Genomic DNA, 16864 nt, shown 5'->3' on the forward strand with positions numbered 1-16864 from the left:
TTTTTAATGCAATTTATTTTTTCCAAAAAGAATTATTTTGTGATTGGAAAAAAATGTCTCAATACTTTTTTTTCATGGGTTTTGAGGTGTGAGTCATACTTAGACACAACTTCCCAAAGTATTATTATTCCACATTTTCTTCTAGAAATACTTTATCTTTTTAGCTTTTTTTTTTTTAATTTTTTTTTTTAACGTTTATTTATTTTTCAGACAGAGAGAGACACAGCATGAACGGGGGAGGGGCAGAGAGAGAGGGAAACACAGAATCTGAAGCAGGCTCCAGGCTCTGAGCCATCAGCCCAGAGCCCGACGCGGGGCTCGAACCCGCGGACCGCAAGATCGTGACCTGAGCCGAAGTCGGACGCTTAACCGACTGAGCCACCCAGGCGCCCCTCTTTTTAGCTTTTAAATATTTGGCCCACTTTGCCTTTGGAAATTATGTAAGCTAGTGTAAGAATTAGTCTCCTGATTAAAATAACTCTAAAGACCAGACAAAACATATAAGATAATTGCCTTCAGGCATTACAAAATAACCAGTGCAGGGCTATGATCTTTGCAAATAGAAAAGAACTTAGTGTGAAGCCTCTATTTGCCTTGGCTTTCTCTCTGAGAGAATTCTCCAAACCACAGCCAGAGAAACAGAAGCCAAGGAAAGGATGTATTGTTTTCTGGGCAAAGGAAATACCAGTGTTTATTGATGTTAAGATGTCTCATATTTAGGACTAGGATCCCAAAGAGTAGGAGGCTGCAAAGAAGGACCCCAAAGGTCTATAAAAATTCCTTTTGGGTCCTTCAATTCCTAAGCTACACATCTCAAGGCAAGATTCTGGGAAGATTAGGTAGGAACAGTTGCTTGGAAACTGATGGCCTGCACAGACATCGCACAAGCTGCACAGTGCTGAGAAGACACAGCTGCAGTTTGGGCCCAGCCAAAACCGAGAGATCCTGGTCAACAGCCTGGGGCCTTACCAAACAGCGCATAAAAATCCAGAAAATATTCATACATTTGATTATATACAAATTTAAAACTCATTTATGGCTAGAGAAATACCATAGATCTAGCCAAAGAAAAAATAATATACTGGGAAAATATAGTTGTGTAATATATGGCAGAGTTAATCTTCTTAATTTACAAAGAATTCATACCAAAAAAAAAAAAAGAGATACAACCCAGAAGAACAACGTGCAGAAGATATGAACAGGTCATTTACTGGAAAAAAATGGTTATTAATCATACAAAAAGGTATTCAATCTCACTTATATTGAAGTAATTCAAGTAAAAGCAAAAATGAGTGATGACTTTTCACTCATCCATCTGAGAAGATAGAAAAGCTTAACTGATACTCTGAACATGTGAGGGGACAGTAAATTGGTACAATCTTTCTGGATTTGGCAAAATTACAAAATTTAAAATATGCTTACCTTTTGATCTTGTAATCCCCTTATTAGAATTTTAGGTTATTAATATCTTCATGAAAATTGGCCAAGTTATATATACAAGGATACCCATTCTAGCCTGTTTTAATAGCATTAAACTACAATAAGACAACTAATGACTCCAGTAATAGCAGACTGAGCAATTAATTTACTCTACATTATTGTGTAGCCTCTGAAACTACTGGTATCTTTATGTACCAATCTCACTTGTTAGATGAAAAATTAAGATGCAGAACAATAATAAGATTGAGTCTTTTTGTTACAGTAGCTAGCATGATCAGAAACTAGAGTGATTTAGTCAGAGAGAAGTGGGAAATTTCAGTTAGGTGAGTAGCTGTGCTCTACTAGTCATTCAGAGACGCGTTGCTCCCATCTTGTTTCTTCACCATTCCCTGAGGGCAGAGTCTTTGTCTGCAAATTGAATCCAAGTCACAGATGAGGACTAGCTCGAGCTCAGAGTAAGGGAAAAGAAATATGTTGGTGGCATGACCATCTCTTAAAGCACAGATGGGAAGTGATGTACATCACTGCTATTTCCATTCCATTGAATATAAAATTGATCACATGACCACATCTGAGCTGCAAGGGAAGTTGGGAAATGTAATGAGGCTAGCCATTAATGTGCCAAGCTAAAATACTGTTATTTTAGTATTTTAAGAGATACTTAGATTGCCAGCAATCTATCACAATATATAAGTACTGAGAATTTTTGTGAAAAAAAACCCTTATTTCTGATAGGAATCATAAGAAGCTGTTAAACAGAAGTTACCTTTGGGGAGACATATGGAAAGTGAAGGATGGAGACATTTTCTCCCTTAAGGTTGCCCTTTTCTTCTTCCTCCTTTCCACCATATACTTACAAGTATTATACATGTATTACTTTTACTTATATATTTACTTTAACATCAACAAAGGATATATCGACTGAGATGGGAGAAGTATTTGAGACATTTTTAGAAAGGGTTTTTAGGTCATTGTATTAAGTAACGAGAGGAAATCGTCAAGGAAGATTCTCAGAATTATCATTCAGGCATGACTGATATTGCCATTAACTGCAATGGTGAACAGTGAACTTTTAAGGAGGGAAGATGATGGATTCCATCTTGAATATAATGAATTTGAGTTGGCTGTGAATTACCTACTTTGAGATGTTCAGTAAGCAGGTGGTTAAATGGGTCAGAAGCTCATGAGGCGTGGCATAGGCAAATATTTGGAGTGCCAAAGTACATACAGTAATTGAAATCATGGGCATAAATGCGATTGCCTGGTGAGAGAGGATAGAGAAGAGAAGAGGCCCTCCAGAATGCCATACCAACATTTAAAGGCAGTTAAAGAGAGAGAAAGTGGGAGGGGGAACCTAAGAGTGGCACACAGGCAGGAGAAAAAACAGAAGAGTATGGTATCACAGGAGGCATGGGGGAAAGAATGTTTTTAGAAGGTAGTAGTAGTAGTCCAAAATTTCTAATTCTAAGAGATCAATTAAAGTAAGGACTTTAAAATATCAAATTAAAAAGAAGTTCATTGATAAACATAATACATGTAATTCTTTAGAAATATGATCTTTCATGTCAATATTTAAATAGGCTCACATCTTTCCCACTTTGAAAACAAAGCAAAATAATAACAATAAAACAGCCCTCAATTCACTCCAAGCTGGCATCAGTTTCTTCTGCTCCACAGAAATGGTTCTTTTGTGTTTATCAATGTGATATATATTGCATATATGTATGTATATGTATATGTATATATAAAGATACAAGTTCCTGAGAAGATGGAATGGTATTAAAGAGACTGGCGTTAGAAAGGAAGACGGGCAGTTCTTCAGTTGTATTAGAAAGGAAAGAAGAAGGGAATAGGTATATTTGTCATATTTAGTGATGGAAAATTTCTTATGTTCCAAGCTAACAGTTATTATGTTTCACTGTGAAGTAGGACAGACAGATCATGTCCTAAGAATAAAGGGGGAGACAATGAAGCTGGAATTTTGAGGGTTGGGAAGGTTTTAAATAGTTATTATGGAAAATGAGGGAGGAAGCTGAGTAGAGAAACAGAAGGATTCTCTACCTAGTGTGATGATTTTTCTCCAGCGGTACCCACCAGCCCTGAAGCAGACATAGAGCATGTGGACAGTAAGATTCTGTCATTTTTTCCAACACTGGGGTTTTGTCAGGTAGACCTAAAGGAAAACAGTGCAAGAGAGTTTTAGAGTTTTAGCCAGATAATAATATGCAACGCAATTAGACCTGAGCTGTATGGAGAAGAGACAACAGTACAGATAGGGAGAAAATAGAGTAAATAGACTTGGAGTACCAGTGAACTTAATGGAGAAGTGTAGCAGGAGTAAATGAGTGAGCAAACTGGAAGAATAGGAGGCTACAGTCAGGGAATGGAATGTGTTACTTAGTGAGTTCAGAAGTGGGAGTAACTTTAGGGGATAACAAGATCCAGAGTGTGGCTACAAAAGTGACAATTATGGAGTATTGGGAAGTTTTGAGATGGTGAAAACATTCAGTAACAGACCAAGTTATTGGATGAATTATCTATAAGCATATTGTAATCATCTATGTCCCAAATTCTAGGACAAGGACAATTTTGGCTGAAAAGGTAGATAGTGACTGACCCAGGTGCCAAAATTAATAAGGAGGCATGATCAGGGTTACCTGGGTGGCTCAGGTGGTTAAGCTTCAAACTTCAGCTCAGGTCATGATCTCGACGTTCGTGAGTTCAAGCCCTGCGTGGGCTCTGTGCTGACAGCTCAGAGTCTGGACCCTGCTTCAGATTCTGTGACTCCCTCTCTCTCTGCCCCTCCCCCACTCTCTCCCTCTCTTTCTCTCTCTCAAAAATAAATAAACATTTTTTAAAAAGGAGGCATGATTAGAAGGAAGATGGTATCTTGGGGAGGATTAGAGGATGGTGCAGCTAAATAATATCCATCTCAAAAGAGCTTTGTTGGTATTTAACTCTGGTGCCTAGATCCATGGGTGCAAGATGTGGAAGCGAAGGAGGAGATGTGACCAACTGAGTCTTACGGAAAGCAATATAAAGTAAGGTAGCTTTGCACATACAGGGATAATTTGAGGCAAAAATACCCAACAAGATTCATGCTTTTCTTGACCTTAAATAAGTCCAGATAGTCATGGAGTTTTAGCAAAGACAGATATATGAGATGTATCAGAAGGAGAGCCAGATAGGATTGCTAAAAGATAACCTACCTTGCTGCTTACTACATTTCAGTTTTCTGTAGCTAATTGGGATAGATCTTTAAGTCTTCTTTGGAAACGTATAGATGTCCAGGTATGAACCAGAAGCCAATGTTGTGGTATTTCTCGATGATATGTGGAGGTAGTGAAAGTGAAAAGAGTTATTGGAGGTGGTCTAGTTATTTTGGCTGTGTGAGATGGAAAAGTCAACACCTGTTTGATGTACTCTGCCATCATTCTGTGGACAATCCTTAGGCAAGATGAGTTTTGTACATGGAAAACTTGGAAGAGAAAAATTTGCCTACAAATTGTAATTGCTAAATTGTCAATCCATGGAGCTGGATTACTTCCTTCATAAACAAAGTGGTGGCAGATATAGGACTAGTGAAGGCAATAAAAGTTTCTTTCTTTTTTAAGTTTCTATATGTATTTTGAAAGAGAGAGACTGTGCATGCAAGTGGGGGAGGGGCAGAGAGAGAGGGAGAGAAAGAATCCTAAACAGGCTCCACACTGTTAGTGCAAGTCCAATGCAGGGCTCGATCCCATGAACTGTGAGATCATGACCTGAGCTGAAATCAAGAGTTGTACACTTAAGGGGCACCTGGATGGCTCAGTCAGTTAAGCGTCCAACTTTGGCTCAGGTCATGGTCTTGGGGTCCATGAGTTCAAGCCCTATGTTGGGCTCTGTGCTGACAGCTCAGAGCCTGGAGCCTGCTTTGGATTCTGTATCTCCCTCTCTGTCCCTCCCTTGCTCACTCTCTGTCTTTGTTTCTCTCTCTCTCTCTCAAAAATAAATAAACATTTAAAAAAATAAAAAATAAAGAGATAATTAAGCTGAGTCACCTGAAAGTTTCTGTCACCACCAGAATTGCGTTGATTTTGAAACAATATAGATCTATTATAAAATTTGAGGGGTGCCTGGGTGGCTCAATTGGTTAAGCGTCTGACTTTGGCTCAGGTCATGAACTCACAGTTGCGAGTTCAAGCCCAGCATCAGGCTCTGTGCTGACAGCTCAGAGCCTGGAGCCTGCTTCAGATTCTGTGTCTCCCTCTCTCTCTGTTCCTCCCCTGTTCGTGCTCTCTCTCTCTCAAATAAATAAATAAAGATTTAAAAAGATAAAATGAAATAAATAAAATAAAATTTGAATAATGGTCTTCTAATGGACTTAGGATTGGACATGGGTATAGTTACTCATTGGGCCACCCAGGCAACATGTCCTTACCTAAGTCCTGGACACAGGTCCTATAGATGAAGGTATGGTCAGATATCAGTCTGAAAAATGTCCCAGAGGACTGTTCAGTCTTAACTTAGAGAAAGCAAATACCTAAAAATAGAGAAATTTGACTGCTTCTTCAGGTACTGCTTGGACAGCTGTGAAATTTCAATGGACATTGCTGGTTATAGGTACTTACCTGTTGTTTTCTCCTAATCCAGCCCAATAATTCCAGTTGCAGTTGTGGAATTGTATAGATTCAGACTTGATTTAGGCTAGACTTCTCACAAACTCAGAACAAGAGGAAGATTGGCATGAGAGAGTATTAGTCTGGCATTTCTGGCCATATAATATAAATAGTGATATGAAATTCAAATCTTTGAAAAAGAGGGCCCATTGTATTCTAGCATGATGTAAATTTATTTATTTTGATTGATTGATACATTTATTTATATATATTTCACTTATTTATTTGCCTTTCCAAAGTTATTCTAGGCTATAGTCATCAGACATGATCATGGGGTGATTGGCCTATGCTGCAGGTTTTAAAGGCAGTCTTTGTAGTGAGTAGCATTTTGCATAGGTTCAAGGGCAGGGGTCCTCCGTCCCTGTGTCTAAGGACAGGAAAAGTGCTGCTTTTGTATTGGAGGCATCTATTTCAGTGATAAGGGATTAGGGCAAGAAATGTAGGCTAGGGTGTCGGTAAAGGTGAGTAGATCAATTCTTGAATTTTTGAAAGGCTAGTGTTCTGCTAGGATCAAACAAAATGCATCTCTTCCTTGAAATGGTTTTATAGTGGAACAGTGACATTAGAGAAGTGATACCTGATCTGCAAATAACTATAAACCTCTGGATGTCTTTGATGGACTAGAAAGCTTGCCATTCATGGGTATCATATACCTTATTGGGTATCACCAAAAACTTCTGATAAGATATGACTCAGAAATTTGATATTCAGGTTTTTGAATATGTGTTTCTTAGGTTTCACCCTTCTTCCAGATGGCCCAGAGTGACCAAACCAGGGGCATATGTGCCTAACATTTGTTTTTATAGTTTCCAACTACACACAGAATTTAAAATCCTGTTTAAATAACCAGGATTAATGACCCTCTGGTCACTAAAAAATATCATTTCCCTGCCTATCTTTCTTCTTTCTTAACCTAAATCCTTCATATAAGCTTCCCAATTCGTATCTACTTTGGAGCCTCTTTTTTTACCTAGCTCTAGGAAATTGATGTAATAATTTCTCACTTCTTCCCCCTGTTCCTTACAATGGGTTAAACCAAATTTTTTAAATCCACTTTAACTTATTTGCTTGTTTATATATTTACATTTTTTTTAATTGAGAGAAAGAGAGAAAGCAAGTGAGCCAGGGCAGAGAGAGAGAGGAAGAAAGAGAGAGTGAAGTAGGACTCACCTGAAGCAGGGCTCCTGTTCACCCAAAGCAGGGCTGGAGCTCACCTGATGCGGAACTCTAACTCACAAACCATGAGATCATGACCTGAGCTGAAGCCGGATGCTTAACCAATTGAGCTACCACAGCTCCCTATATTCATGTATTTTTAAAGCAGACCTCTAAGTAAGCCAAGCAGCTGGGTTTTTGGGACAATAGGCATTTCAGAATTTTGCAAACTCATCAGAAATTTAATATATCATTTCTATAGAACTTTTAATACATTTGTACCAAGCAGAAAGCAATTAATTATAAAACATTCTATAACATCATTTTGAAAGGAAAATTTTGCTACAAACTAAAATGAAAGCAACATTAAAACTAACTCATTTAAATTATACTACTTTGTTTCAAGGACATGGGAATTCAGAGACAATTTTCTTAGGGGAAAAAAGGAGAAGATTACTGAAATTTCCAGTTTCAGTACTTCCTAGAGTCCATTTTCTTAGTTAAATCACTTTTATAACCTAACTGAAAATTGGTAACCATGTTATTTAAATGATGAGATTTGAGACTTTTTTTAACTAAATGTTTTCTGCTTTTTTCTAGAGGATCTCTGTCGAGAAGGCCTTATACACCAGGAATAGTTTGTTCTCAATGTAGCAGATATGACAGATGCACAGATTTTCTATGCAGTAAGATAAAGAAAATAACTTAAACATAAAAAATCCATAACACATTCTATGATAAGAAAAATGAAGTGTTGAACACTAGTTTTTCATTGTCACATTAATATTGTTCTTTTGACCAGAGGGGTGTTATTATATTATTAAAAGAGGGTTGAAATAGGTTCATCTTTAGATTTTTCTAGACTTCACAGCTATTTCTGCCCTCTCTTACTCCTGTTTTTGCCCTTGGAGACATACCACAATGTCTGAAAGAAAGAATGAGAACGAACAATTTTCCCCTGAAAACACTTCCCAGCTAATTCCTGAAATAGTAGCCTGTTTGAAAATGACTGCTCTAAAGGATAGGATATTCTAAAATATTTATAAAAAGAAAAGAAGTAAAGTAGTTTAATAGCCTTTTATTTTAGTCGCCCCCCCCCCAAATATTCAAAAGATGAAAGTAGAAAATACGTTTGGTTAAATTTTTCATTCAGTTTTTCCAAACATGAGAGCATATAAAATATAACTATCCCTGGAATATATGGTGCTTAGAAGAATGTACTAAGGGATAAATTCAGACACTAAGGGACACATTGTGATTTTGTGATAAAGGAATTAATGGACAATTTCATCATAATGCCACAGCTGAGATGAATCCACCCTAACATTTTTGCCCTTATTTCACTTGACTCAAGATGCAAAGTCTTGCTCTTCCTCTTCCCCTTTTCTTTCTCCTTCTAAAAAATTCAATTCTAACACCATTAGGTAGGTCAGAACAAGGGAGGCATCCACACAGAGGGTCACAAGATGTGACATATTAGAGCCTAAGCAGAATGACAAGGGATTCATACACAGTGCAGTGGATATGAGAAAACAGCCTACGCAGGGTTAGGACAGTGTCTGCATAGGGGTATGGCCTTGAATAGAAAGTTAGAGCCCCTTTGGAGAAAGTGAGCCGTCCATGCATGAGGTCAGGCTTGAGTTTTCAGAGACAACAGGATGAAGGGTTTCCCATACCCAGACAGCTTAGTATGTGGTATCTGAGCCCAAGTATGTGGAAGAGAGCATCATCATGGGGTGGGAGTAAGAAGCCTGGCATAGAGTATCAGAGACTGAGCAGGTAAAGACTGCATCCACAGAGGGGTGGTTTGGCACTGGTTGTTGGAGCCCAAGCAGAATGAGGAAAGGGTTCACATATAGGAGTGCCCTGACAAAGAGGTATTAAAACCTACACAGGTAACGGGGCAGCCATGTTTAGGGACAATTTTACATGAGGTGTCAGAGTCCAAACTAGGTGAGGAAAGCTTTAATGTAGGTGAGGTGGCCTGCATGGGAGGGGTCAGAACTCTAGTAGAGTAAGGAGGGAATCTACACACTGGAAAAGCCCAAAGCTGGGTTTCGCAGTCTGAGCCAGGTAGGAGGGGACCCAAGTGGAGGATCAGCCTATAAGTTGCCAAATTAAATACAGGATGCCCAGTTAAATTTGAACTTCAGGGTAAACAAAAAAAATATTTTTAGTAGATGTATCTTCCAAATACTGCATGGGATATACTTACCTAAGAATTTCTTTGTTATTTTCTGCAATTTGAGTTCAACTAGGCATCCTACATATTTTTAAAATTTTTTATTTAAATTTCAGTTAGTTAGGGGCACCTGGGTGGCTCAGTTGGTTAAGCATCCAACTTCGGCTCAGTGACTTCAAGCCCCACATCAGGCTCTGTGCTGACAGTCAGAGCCTGGAACCTGCATCAGATTCTGTGTCTCCCTCTCTCTCTGCCCCTCCTCTGCTCGTGCTTTATCTCACTCTGTCTCTCAGAAATAAATAAACAACAACAACAAAAAATTTTAATTTCAGTTAGTTAACAGTGTAATATTAGTTTCAGGTGTACAATATAGTGATTCCATGCTTCCATACAACACCCAGTGCTCACCAAAGTGCCCTTCTTAATCCCCATCACCTATTTCACCCATCCCCTCATCCACCTCCCTTCTGGTAGCCATCAATTTGTTTTCTATAATTAAGTGTCTGTTTTTTGCTTTGCCTCTCTCTTTTTTTCCCCTTTGTTCATTTGTTTCTTTTTTTTTTTTTAATTTTTTTTTTAACGTTTATTTATTTTTGAGACAGAGAGAGACAGAGCATGAATGGGGGAGGGGCAGAAGCAGGCTCCAGGCTCTGAGCCATCAGCCCAGAGCCTGACGCGGGGCTCGAACTCACGGACCGCGAGATCGTGATCTGAAGTCGGACGCTTAACCGACTGAGCCACCCAGGCGCCCCATGCTCATTTGTTTCTTAAATTCCACATATGAGAGAAGTCATATGGTATTTTTCTTTCTCTGACTGACTTATTTCACTTAGCATAATACTCTGGAACTCCATTCATGACATTGCAAATGGCAACATCCTATATTTATATTTGCTAAATGTGGCAACTCTACCAGCCTGGTGTAGGGTGTAAGAGTGCAAGCAGGGTGAGGAGGGCACCCATGTAGAAGAGAGGGGAGAAGGAATAACGAGGACTGGAGATATACTGAGGGGATTGATCAAATATACAAATAGGTTAAGGATAATGGGCACCAGTTTTCTCACTGTCAGAGGATGGAGTATAAATATGTAAAGGAAGAAAACAAGCATGAGTCTTGTGATGACTTGGAACTAGAGGTATTGGAACTTAAGGATTTCAATAAATATAAATAGTCATAGTTGTAAATATTTGTATATGTATGTACCTACATGCATATATTCCCTAGCTCTGGGATGGCTTTGGAGCAACGGCTTCCCACCCCCAAAGGAATGAGCACAGCTAGCACCCAGATCTTGGTTTCCAAATTCAGGCCTTCACTAAAAAAAAACCAGGGCTCACTGGAGAAAGGTTCCAAGGCTGGGGCAGGGAAAATATAAGATAAACCCAGACCATCTTTTTATACTTGTAAACAAAGAAGTAAGTGCTCAAAGAGTGACAGGGACATATAGGAAAACAAACACACAAGGACACAGAATCCACTTTAAAGGGCTCTCTGTGGTCAAATCTGGGATGATTAGAGTACTGAAATAATAATAGTAATTGATTAGAACTCATGGGATACAACAGGAAACTATGATTCATACTAATATAAATTAATAAATGAATAAATTAGAAGTTCAACGAGGAACAATGTATTAATAGTTCCAAAGTAACTCCCCATAAAAGTACTTAATTACTAATGGGAAAATAATTTTACAACAGAGCAGTTTGGCAGACACCACCCGAGTAAAGTGACCAATGTGAACATCATCAGCAATGAGAAAAATTAAAAACAAAAACAAACAAACAAACAAACCTGCACCACCTGAGAGGATGCAAGGAGAAAAACACAGCATCACTACTGTGGTACTCCTGCCAAAGATGCACAACCAAGTCCAGTCACAGAGAAGCATCAAATAAACCCAAACTTCAGATTTGTTGAGAATTTGTCTGCAAAATAACTAGCATGCTATCTTCGAACAATGTCAAGATCATGAATGTCAAATAAAAAGTGGAGCACTGTCCTAGACGAAAGAAAACAAAGACATGAAAACTAAATGCAATGCAATTTTGAACATGATCTTTTGTTACAAAGGACAGTATTAGCACAGCTAGTAAAAAATTGAATGAGGTCCAAATATTAGAATGTAGTAATGTAACAATGTTAATTTCCTGATTTTGTTGGTTGTGTTATTGTTATGTAGAAGAATATCCTTGTTTGTAGGAAATACTAAGTATTCCAAGATGATAAGGTATCATATTGGCAACTTGCATTAAGATGGTTCAAAGTAAAAGTTATTTGTACTATATTGCAACTTTTTTCTAAGTGAGGGATTCTTTTAAATTAAAAAATATTTTTAATGCAAAATCTAAGGAAAGCAAATCAATTTGAAGTTTTTTGTTACAGTCCAGGGGCGAGATGAGGTTCCTATTTGAGTATTTATGAGAGAAGTAGAGATAATGAGACAAATTTGATTAATATTTATGGGGGAAAACTAGCCAGTCTTGGAGACTAATTTGATATAGTGATGAGGAAAAAAAGAGAGTCAAATATAACTATCAGGTTTGGTGGAATTGAGATATGAATTATATGAAGAGAGGAAGCTATGGAAAATAGATAATGGGTTTTGATCATCATTAGCTTTAAATACCTGTTTAACATCTGAGTAGATAAGACTAGTAAGTTTAGGGTACAGAACAGGGCTGTATTTCAGAATCATTAGCATATAGACAACACTGAAAATATAAAAACGGAAGAACTCACCCAGGTACAACACATAGAGAAAGAACAGTATGCCAAGAATAAGATCCTAGGGGGAAAAATGAGAAATATTGGAAGAGAACGGGGGAAACAGTGGAAGAGGGACAAAAAGAAGAAGATACCCCGGTGTAACCTCTTATTAAAGTGTGCTTATTGAATTGACAGTATAGGAGATTGTTAAGTCTGGGTTTCAGTGTTTGAGCAGGGTAGGAGGGGGTCCAAGTGGAGGATCAGCCTGAAGGTTGCCAGATTAAATACAGGATGCCAAGTTAAATTTGGATTTCAGGTAAACAAAAGTATTTTTAGTACATCTCAAATATACTAATGAATAACTGAAAGTCAAATTGAAAACAGCACGTGGAATCAAAAATGCTGAAAAACACAGTCAGGGATATGGAGGTCTTTAAAAGTTAAAGAGAAAATTATAGGGGCGCCTGGGTGGCTCAGTCGGTTAAGCATTGACTTCGGCTCAGGTCATGATCTCACAGTTTGTGGGTTCAAGCCCCGCATCAGGCTCTGTGCTGACAGCTCAGAGCCTGGAGCCTGCTTTGGATGCTGTGTCTCCCTCTCTCTCTCTGCCCCTCCCCCACTTGTGCTCTGTCTCTCTCTGTCTATCAAAAATAAATAAATGTTAAAAAATTTGTAAAGAGAAAATTACAAATAGGCACTGATAAATCAGATTCAACATGTGAATAATTGGAGGCCCCGAAGAACAGAACAAAAATAATAGAACAGAAAATAAAGCTATAGATAGATACAAATATTTAAAGAAATGATAAAAATTTCAGAAATAGAAGTTCTTGAATCTAAACATTGAAATGCCTACTATCGAATGTAAACTGGTGCAGCTATTATGGAAAACAAGGGGAGGTTCCTCAAAAACTTGATAATAGACCACATGATCCAGTAATTCTGGATTTAAAGCAGTAATTCTACTTCTGGGTATTTATTTGAAGAAAATGTAAACACTAACTCATAAAATATATATATGCATCCACATGTTCATTTCAGCAGCATTTACAATAGCCAAGATATGAAACTCATATCTTGTGTCCATTGATGGATGAATGGATAAAGAACATGTGATACATACACACACACACACACACACACACACTGAAATACTATTCAGCCATATAAAAGAATGAAAATCCTTGCCATTTGTGACAACATGGATGACCCTTATGCTAAGTGAAATGTCAGAAAAAGAAAGATACCATTATGATCTTACTTACATATAAAACAAACAAACAAACAAAAACCCAAGCAAACACAAAAAAACAAGCTTATAGATATAAAGAACAGATTGGTTGGTTGCCAGAGGTGGAAGTTAGTGGTGGGCAAAATGGGTAAAGAGGTCAAAGGTACAAACTTCCACTTCTACTTATAAAATAAATAAGTCATGAGAATGTAATGTAGAGCATAGTGACTACACTTAATAATAAGGTATTGCATATTTGAAAGTTGCTAAGAGAGTAGAACTTAAAATTTCTCATCACAAGGAAAAAACATTTGTAACTACATACAATGGCAGGTGTTCACTAGATTTATTGTGGTGATCATTTCACAATAAATACAAATATTAAATCATTATGTTGTATACCTGAAACTAACATAATGTTATAGGTCAATTATACCTCAATTTAAAATAAGTAAATAAAATAAAAACAACCTTGTATAGATAAAAAAGAAAGAAAGAAAATGCATACTATGTGCCAGGAAAAAATGATGCCAAATAGTCTCCATTTAGACACTGCCTAGTGAATTAGAGGAAAAGAAAGACTCCTTTAAGTATCCAAACCAAAATATAAAATAGTTCATTAGAGTTTAATAGTCTGGGTTGAATCAGGAAAACGACCACCTTAAATATTCAGACAGTATAGCGTTAACATAGAATGGAGAGCTTTCATGAATGGTGGAAACTGGAAGAGCACAGGTCACAGAAGTTGCCATGAAAAGGCAGAGAAACTGTAGTTAAAAGGTCAGGGAAGCAGACACTGAAGACCTCCTTAGCCTGAAGCACCAAAACAGGCGGTTCTCAAAAGCTTACCAGAAAATTTGAGAATCTTTGAGAAAGCTCCCACTAAACGGTCTCAGTGTTTGGCAGCAAAGCATTTTTCCCATCCTACCAAGAAGCCACTGTGAATCTCACATCTGTTCAGGTATCTGGGTAACAACCACCTCAGGAGAATAATGGTCTCCACTTCTCTTAAATCTTCCAAATTTCACTTGCATTCCTGTCATTGGCAAACTGTAACCTGAAGCTATGCAGAGAAAGGGATTCACAGAAAGGTAGTTAGTGCCTGGTTTCAGGGTTGACTTTCTGCCAGTGTGGTAGAATGCTGCTTTGGCAATTAACAATCCTTCATGGGGGGGGGGGGGTAGTTTGGCTGCAGTCAAACTTTTCTACAAGAACAGTCAATGCTAAAAGATAGTGGAATAATGACTATATCTATATTGCCCTTAATGCTGTACATAAATTTAGGCAAACCTATTATTCAAGTACAAGGAGACAGACAAATGTTGTGGGAACATGACGAAACTTGTGGTACATAGTTCTTCATGAGAACTTTCTCAATAAACCCCTAGAGGATGGCTTTCACCAGAAAGAAGAGATGAGTGGAAACAGAAAAGCTGCATTGAAAGAACTATCCATAAACATTGAATCTTAATTGATAGACAAAGATTAAAACTAATCTGAAGTCTGTAATTATTTTAAAAAGTAAATATAATAAATTTATCAATATACAAATGATATAATTAATAAAATTTGGGAGAAGAAGAGAAGGTAGAAAAATGTGCTTAATTTCTTCATCTTTTATAGCCAGGGGCCAAAAGATATTATTTAAAGCTGATAAATGAAACAATAGTATTTAAATATTCAATCAAGTACAAAAGTAAGAGTGTAATCAATGAAGATTAGTGATGACAAATGAAGGAAAGTGTAAATAAGAAACATGCTAATTACACCATTGCTCAAACTGATCACGTGTATGGAATGAAGTAGAGAAAATATAGACTGTGTGGTAAAAGATTTTTTTAAAGGAGCTCTAAAATAGAAATCATTACAGACCAAGCACAAAAGGCTAAAATAACCTCAAAGAACCCCAGTAGGTCAGTTCATTTCTAAAGTTGTCTGAAGAGTGATTTCTAAATTTTCTTGTAAGGGTAGTGTCAGTTGCAAGACAAAACCTCTTGGTTGCCATTGGGTTCTGTCTGTGTGAGAACTCATTTATCCTCACTCTCCTTCCTAATGGAATCCAGGAATGATTGTCTTATTGTCTCTGCCCCAGTGAGCAGAGGAAAAGAAATTTATTTCCTGAAAAGTATTATGATAGCATTGGGCAAGATAGCAAAAACAATGAGTGCCAGGCTATGGAATTAACTTTCCTATCTAAGAAAGGAAGAGCAACTGAAAGCTTCTGAAAATAAGAATTAAATGAGGAAAATGAGTAGATTCAGATGATTAATTTGGAATGATGTGGGGGGAAAAAGAGAGATGCAAGTAAGAGATATTATAGAAGCCTAGAATGTTGAAGCCAGAAAAATTTTTAGAGGACAGAAGTGAAGTGATTCGTATAAGGGGACAATGATTTAGAAACAGAATTAGTAATAGAATCCACATGTTCTCATTCCTATACTTCTATGTTCTCTCTAGCAGACGAGGCTGACTTTTACTAATGGAGAATACATTATATTTTATGATGGGCTCCTGGTTGGAGGAGGCACATCAAAGATGGCAGCATGATGCTTGACAACTAGGAGAATGATATCATTATTTTTAGAAAAATTATCTTATTTCTAGGGAAAGAAGGAATATTATGTAAGTCTTTATGGACTTTCTTTTTCTTTTTAGGTAATGCAGATCGTGACCAAGCCATATGTATGTATTGTTGTCCTTTATTTCTTAGACAGTTTAACTACTTTGTGTGGAAATCCAGCTTTCAGTTGCTTCTTTATTTACAGATTACCGATTTTGGTATCCAAGATGGGAAGTTCCCCGGCCAATTGTGTGTGACCCACTGTGCTTATTTATTTTCTTTCTGAGAACACTGTGTTTTTCAGTATGTGTCATAACTGTTTTGATAATACAGTCTCGGTTTCCAAATACATTATTGGAGAAAGAGATGCTATTTTCCCCCGAAGTAGTTGAAATAGAGCCAGAAAAGGTAGAGGAAAAGGAAGAGGGGATAAAGGGAGAGAAGATGAAAAAGAAGGAGGACAAGGGAAAGGAGAAAGAGGAAGTGAAGGAAGAGGAAGATAGAGAAAAGGAAGAGGAGGAGGAAGAGGAGGAAGAAGAAGGGGAGGAGGAGGAGGAGGAGGAGGAAGGGGAAGGGTAAGATTTACCTCCATGATAGGACAAAAGTATAATACCAAAAAAAAAAAAAAAAAAAAAAAAGGTGAGAGAGAAATAAAACACTAAGCTTTAACAAAACAGGATATGTACAAACCACTACTACAATAGGTTTTATTTTCTTATTCTTATTCAACAATTTAAGTTTGAAAAACATAGAAACAAATAAAAAAGCATATATTTTATAGTACATATTATAAAACAAGCTCTGGAACACTGAGAACAGATAAAGATGTGATGATAGAAATACTAAAAAAGACTTGACTAATCTAATTGGTCTTAAGGTTTTACTGTGTTATCCTTATAAAGGAAGGAATTCCTATTTTCTAAATATG

General features: G+C 37.3%; 1 protein-coding gene across 2 annotated transcripts in view; it reads left to right on the plus strand.

The window, feature by feature from the left end:
* The window catches only part of GLIPR1L2 (GLIPR1 like 2), a 30182-nt gene extending 13590 nt beyond the window's left edge, over positions 1-16592 (plus strand). For both annotated transcript variants that reach the window (XM_049627452.1, XM_049627453.1), the window contains exons 4-6: positions 7854-7939; positions 16032-16058; positions 16142-16592. In XM_049627452.1, coding sequence (XP_049483409.1) covers positions 7854-7939; positions 16032-16058; positions 16142-16515 — 487 coding nt within the window. In that variant the 3' untranslated portion in view covers positions 16516-16592. The remainder of the gene's footprint in view (positions 1-7853; positions 7940-16031; positions 16059-16141) is intronic.
* Positions 16593-16864: the final 272 nt, after the last annotated feature.

The sequence above is a fragment of the Panthera uncia genome, chromosome B4, assembly GCF_023721935.1.
Source record: "Panthera uncia isolate 11264 chromosome B4, Puncia_PCG_1.0, whole genome shotgun sequence".
Lineage (NCBI taxonomy): Eukaryota > Metazoa > Chordata > Mammalia > Carnivora > Felidae > Panthera > Panthera uncia.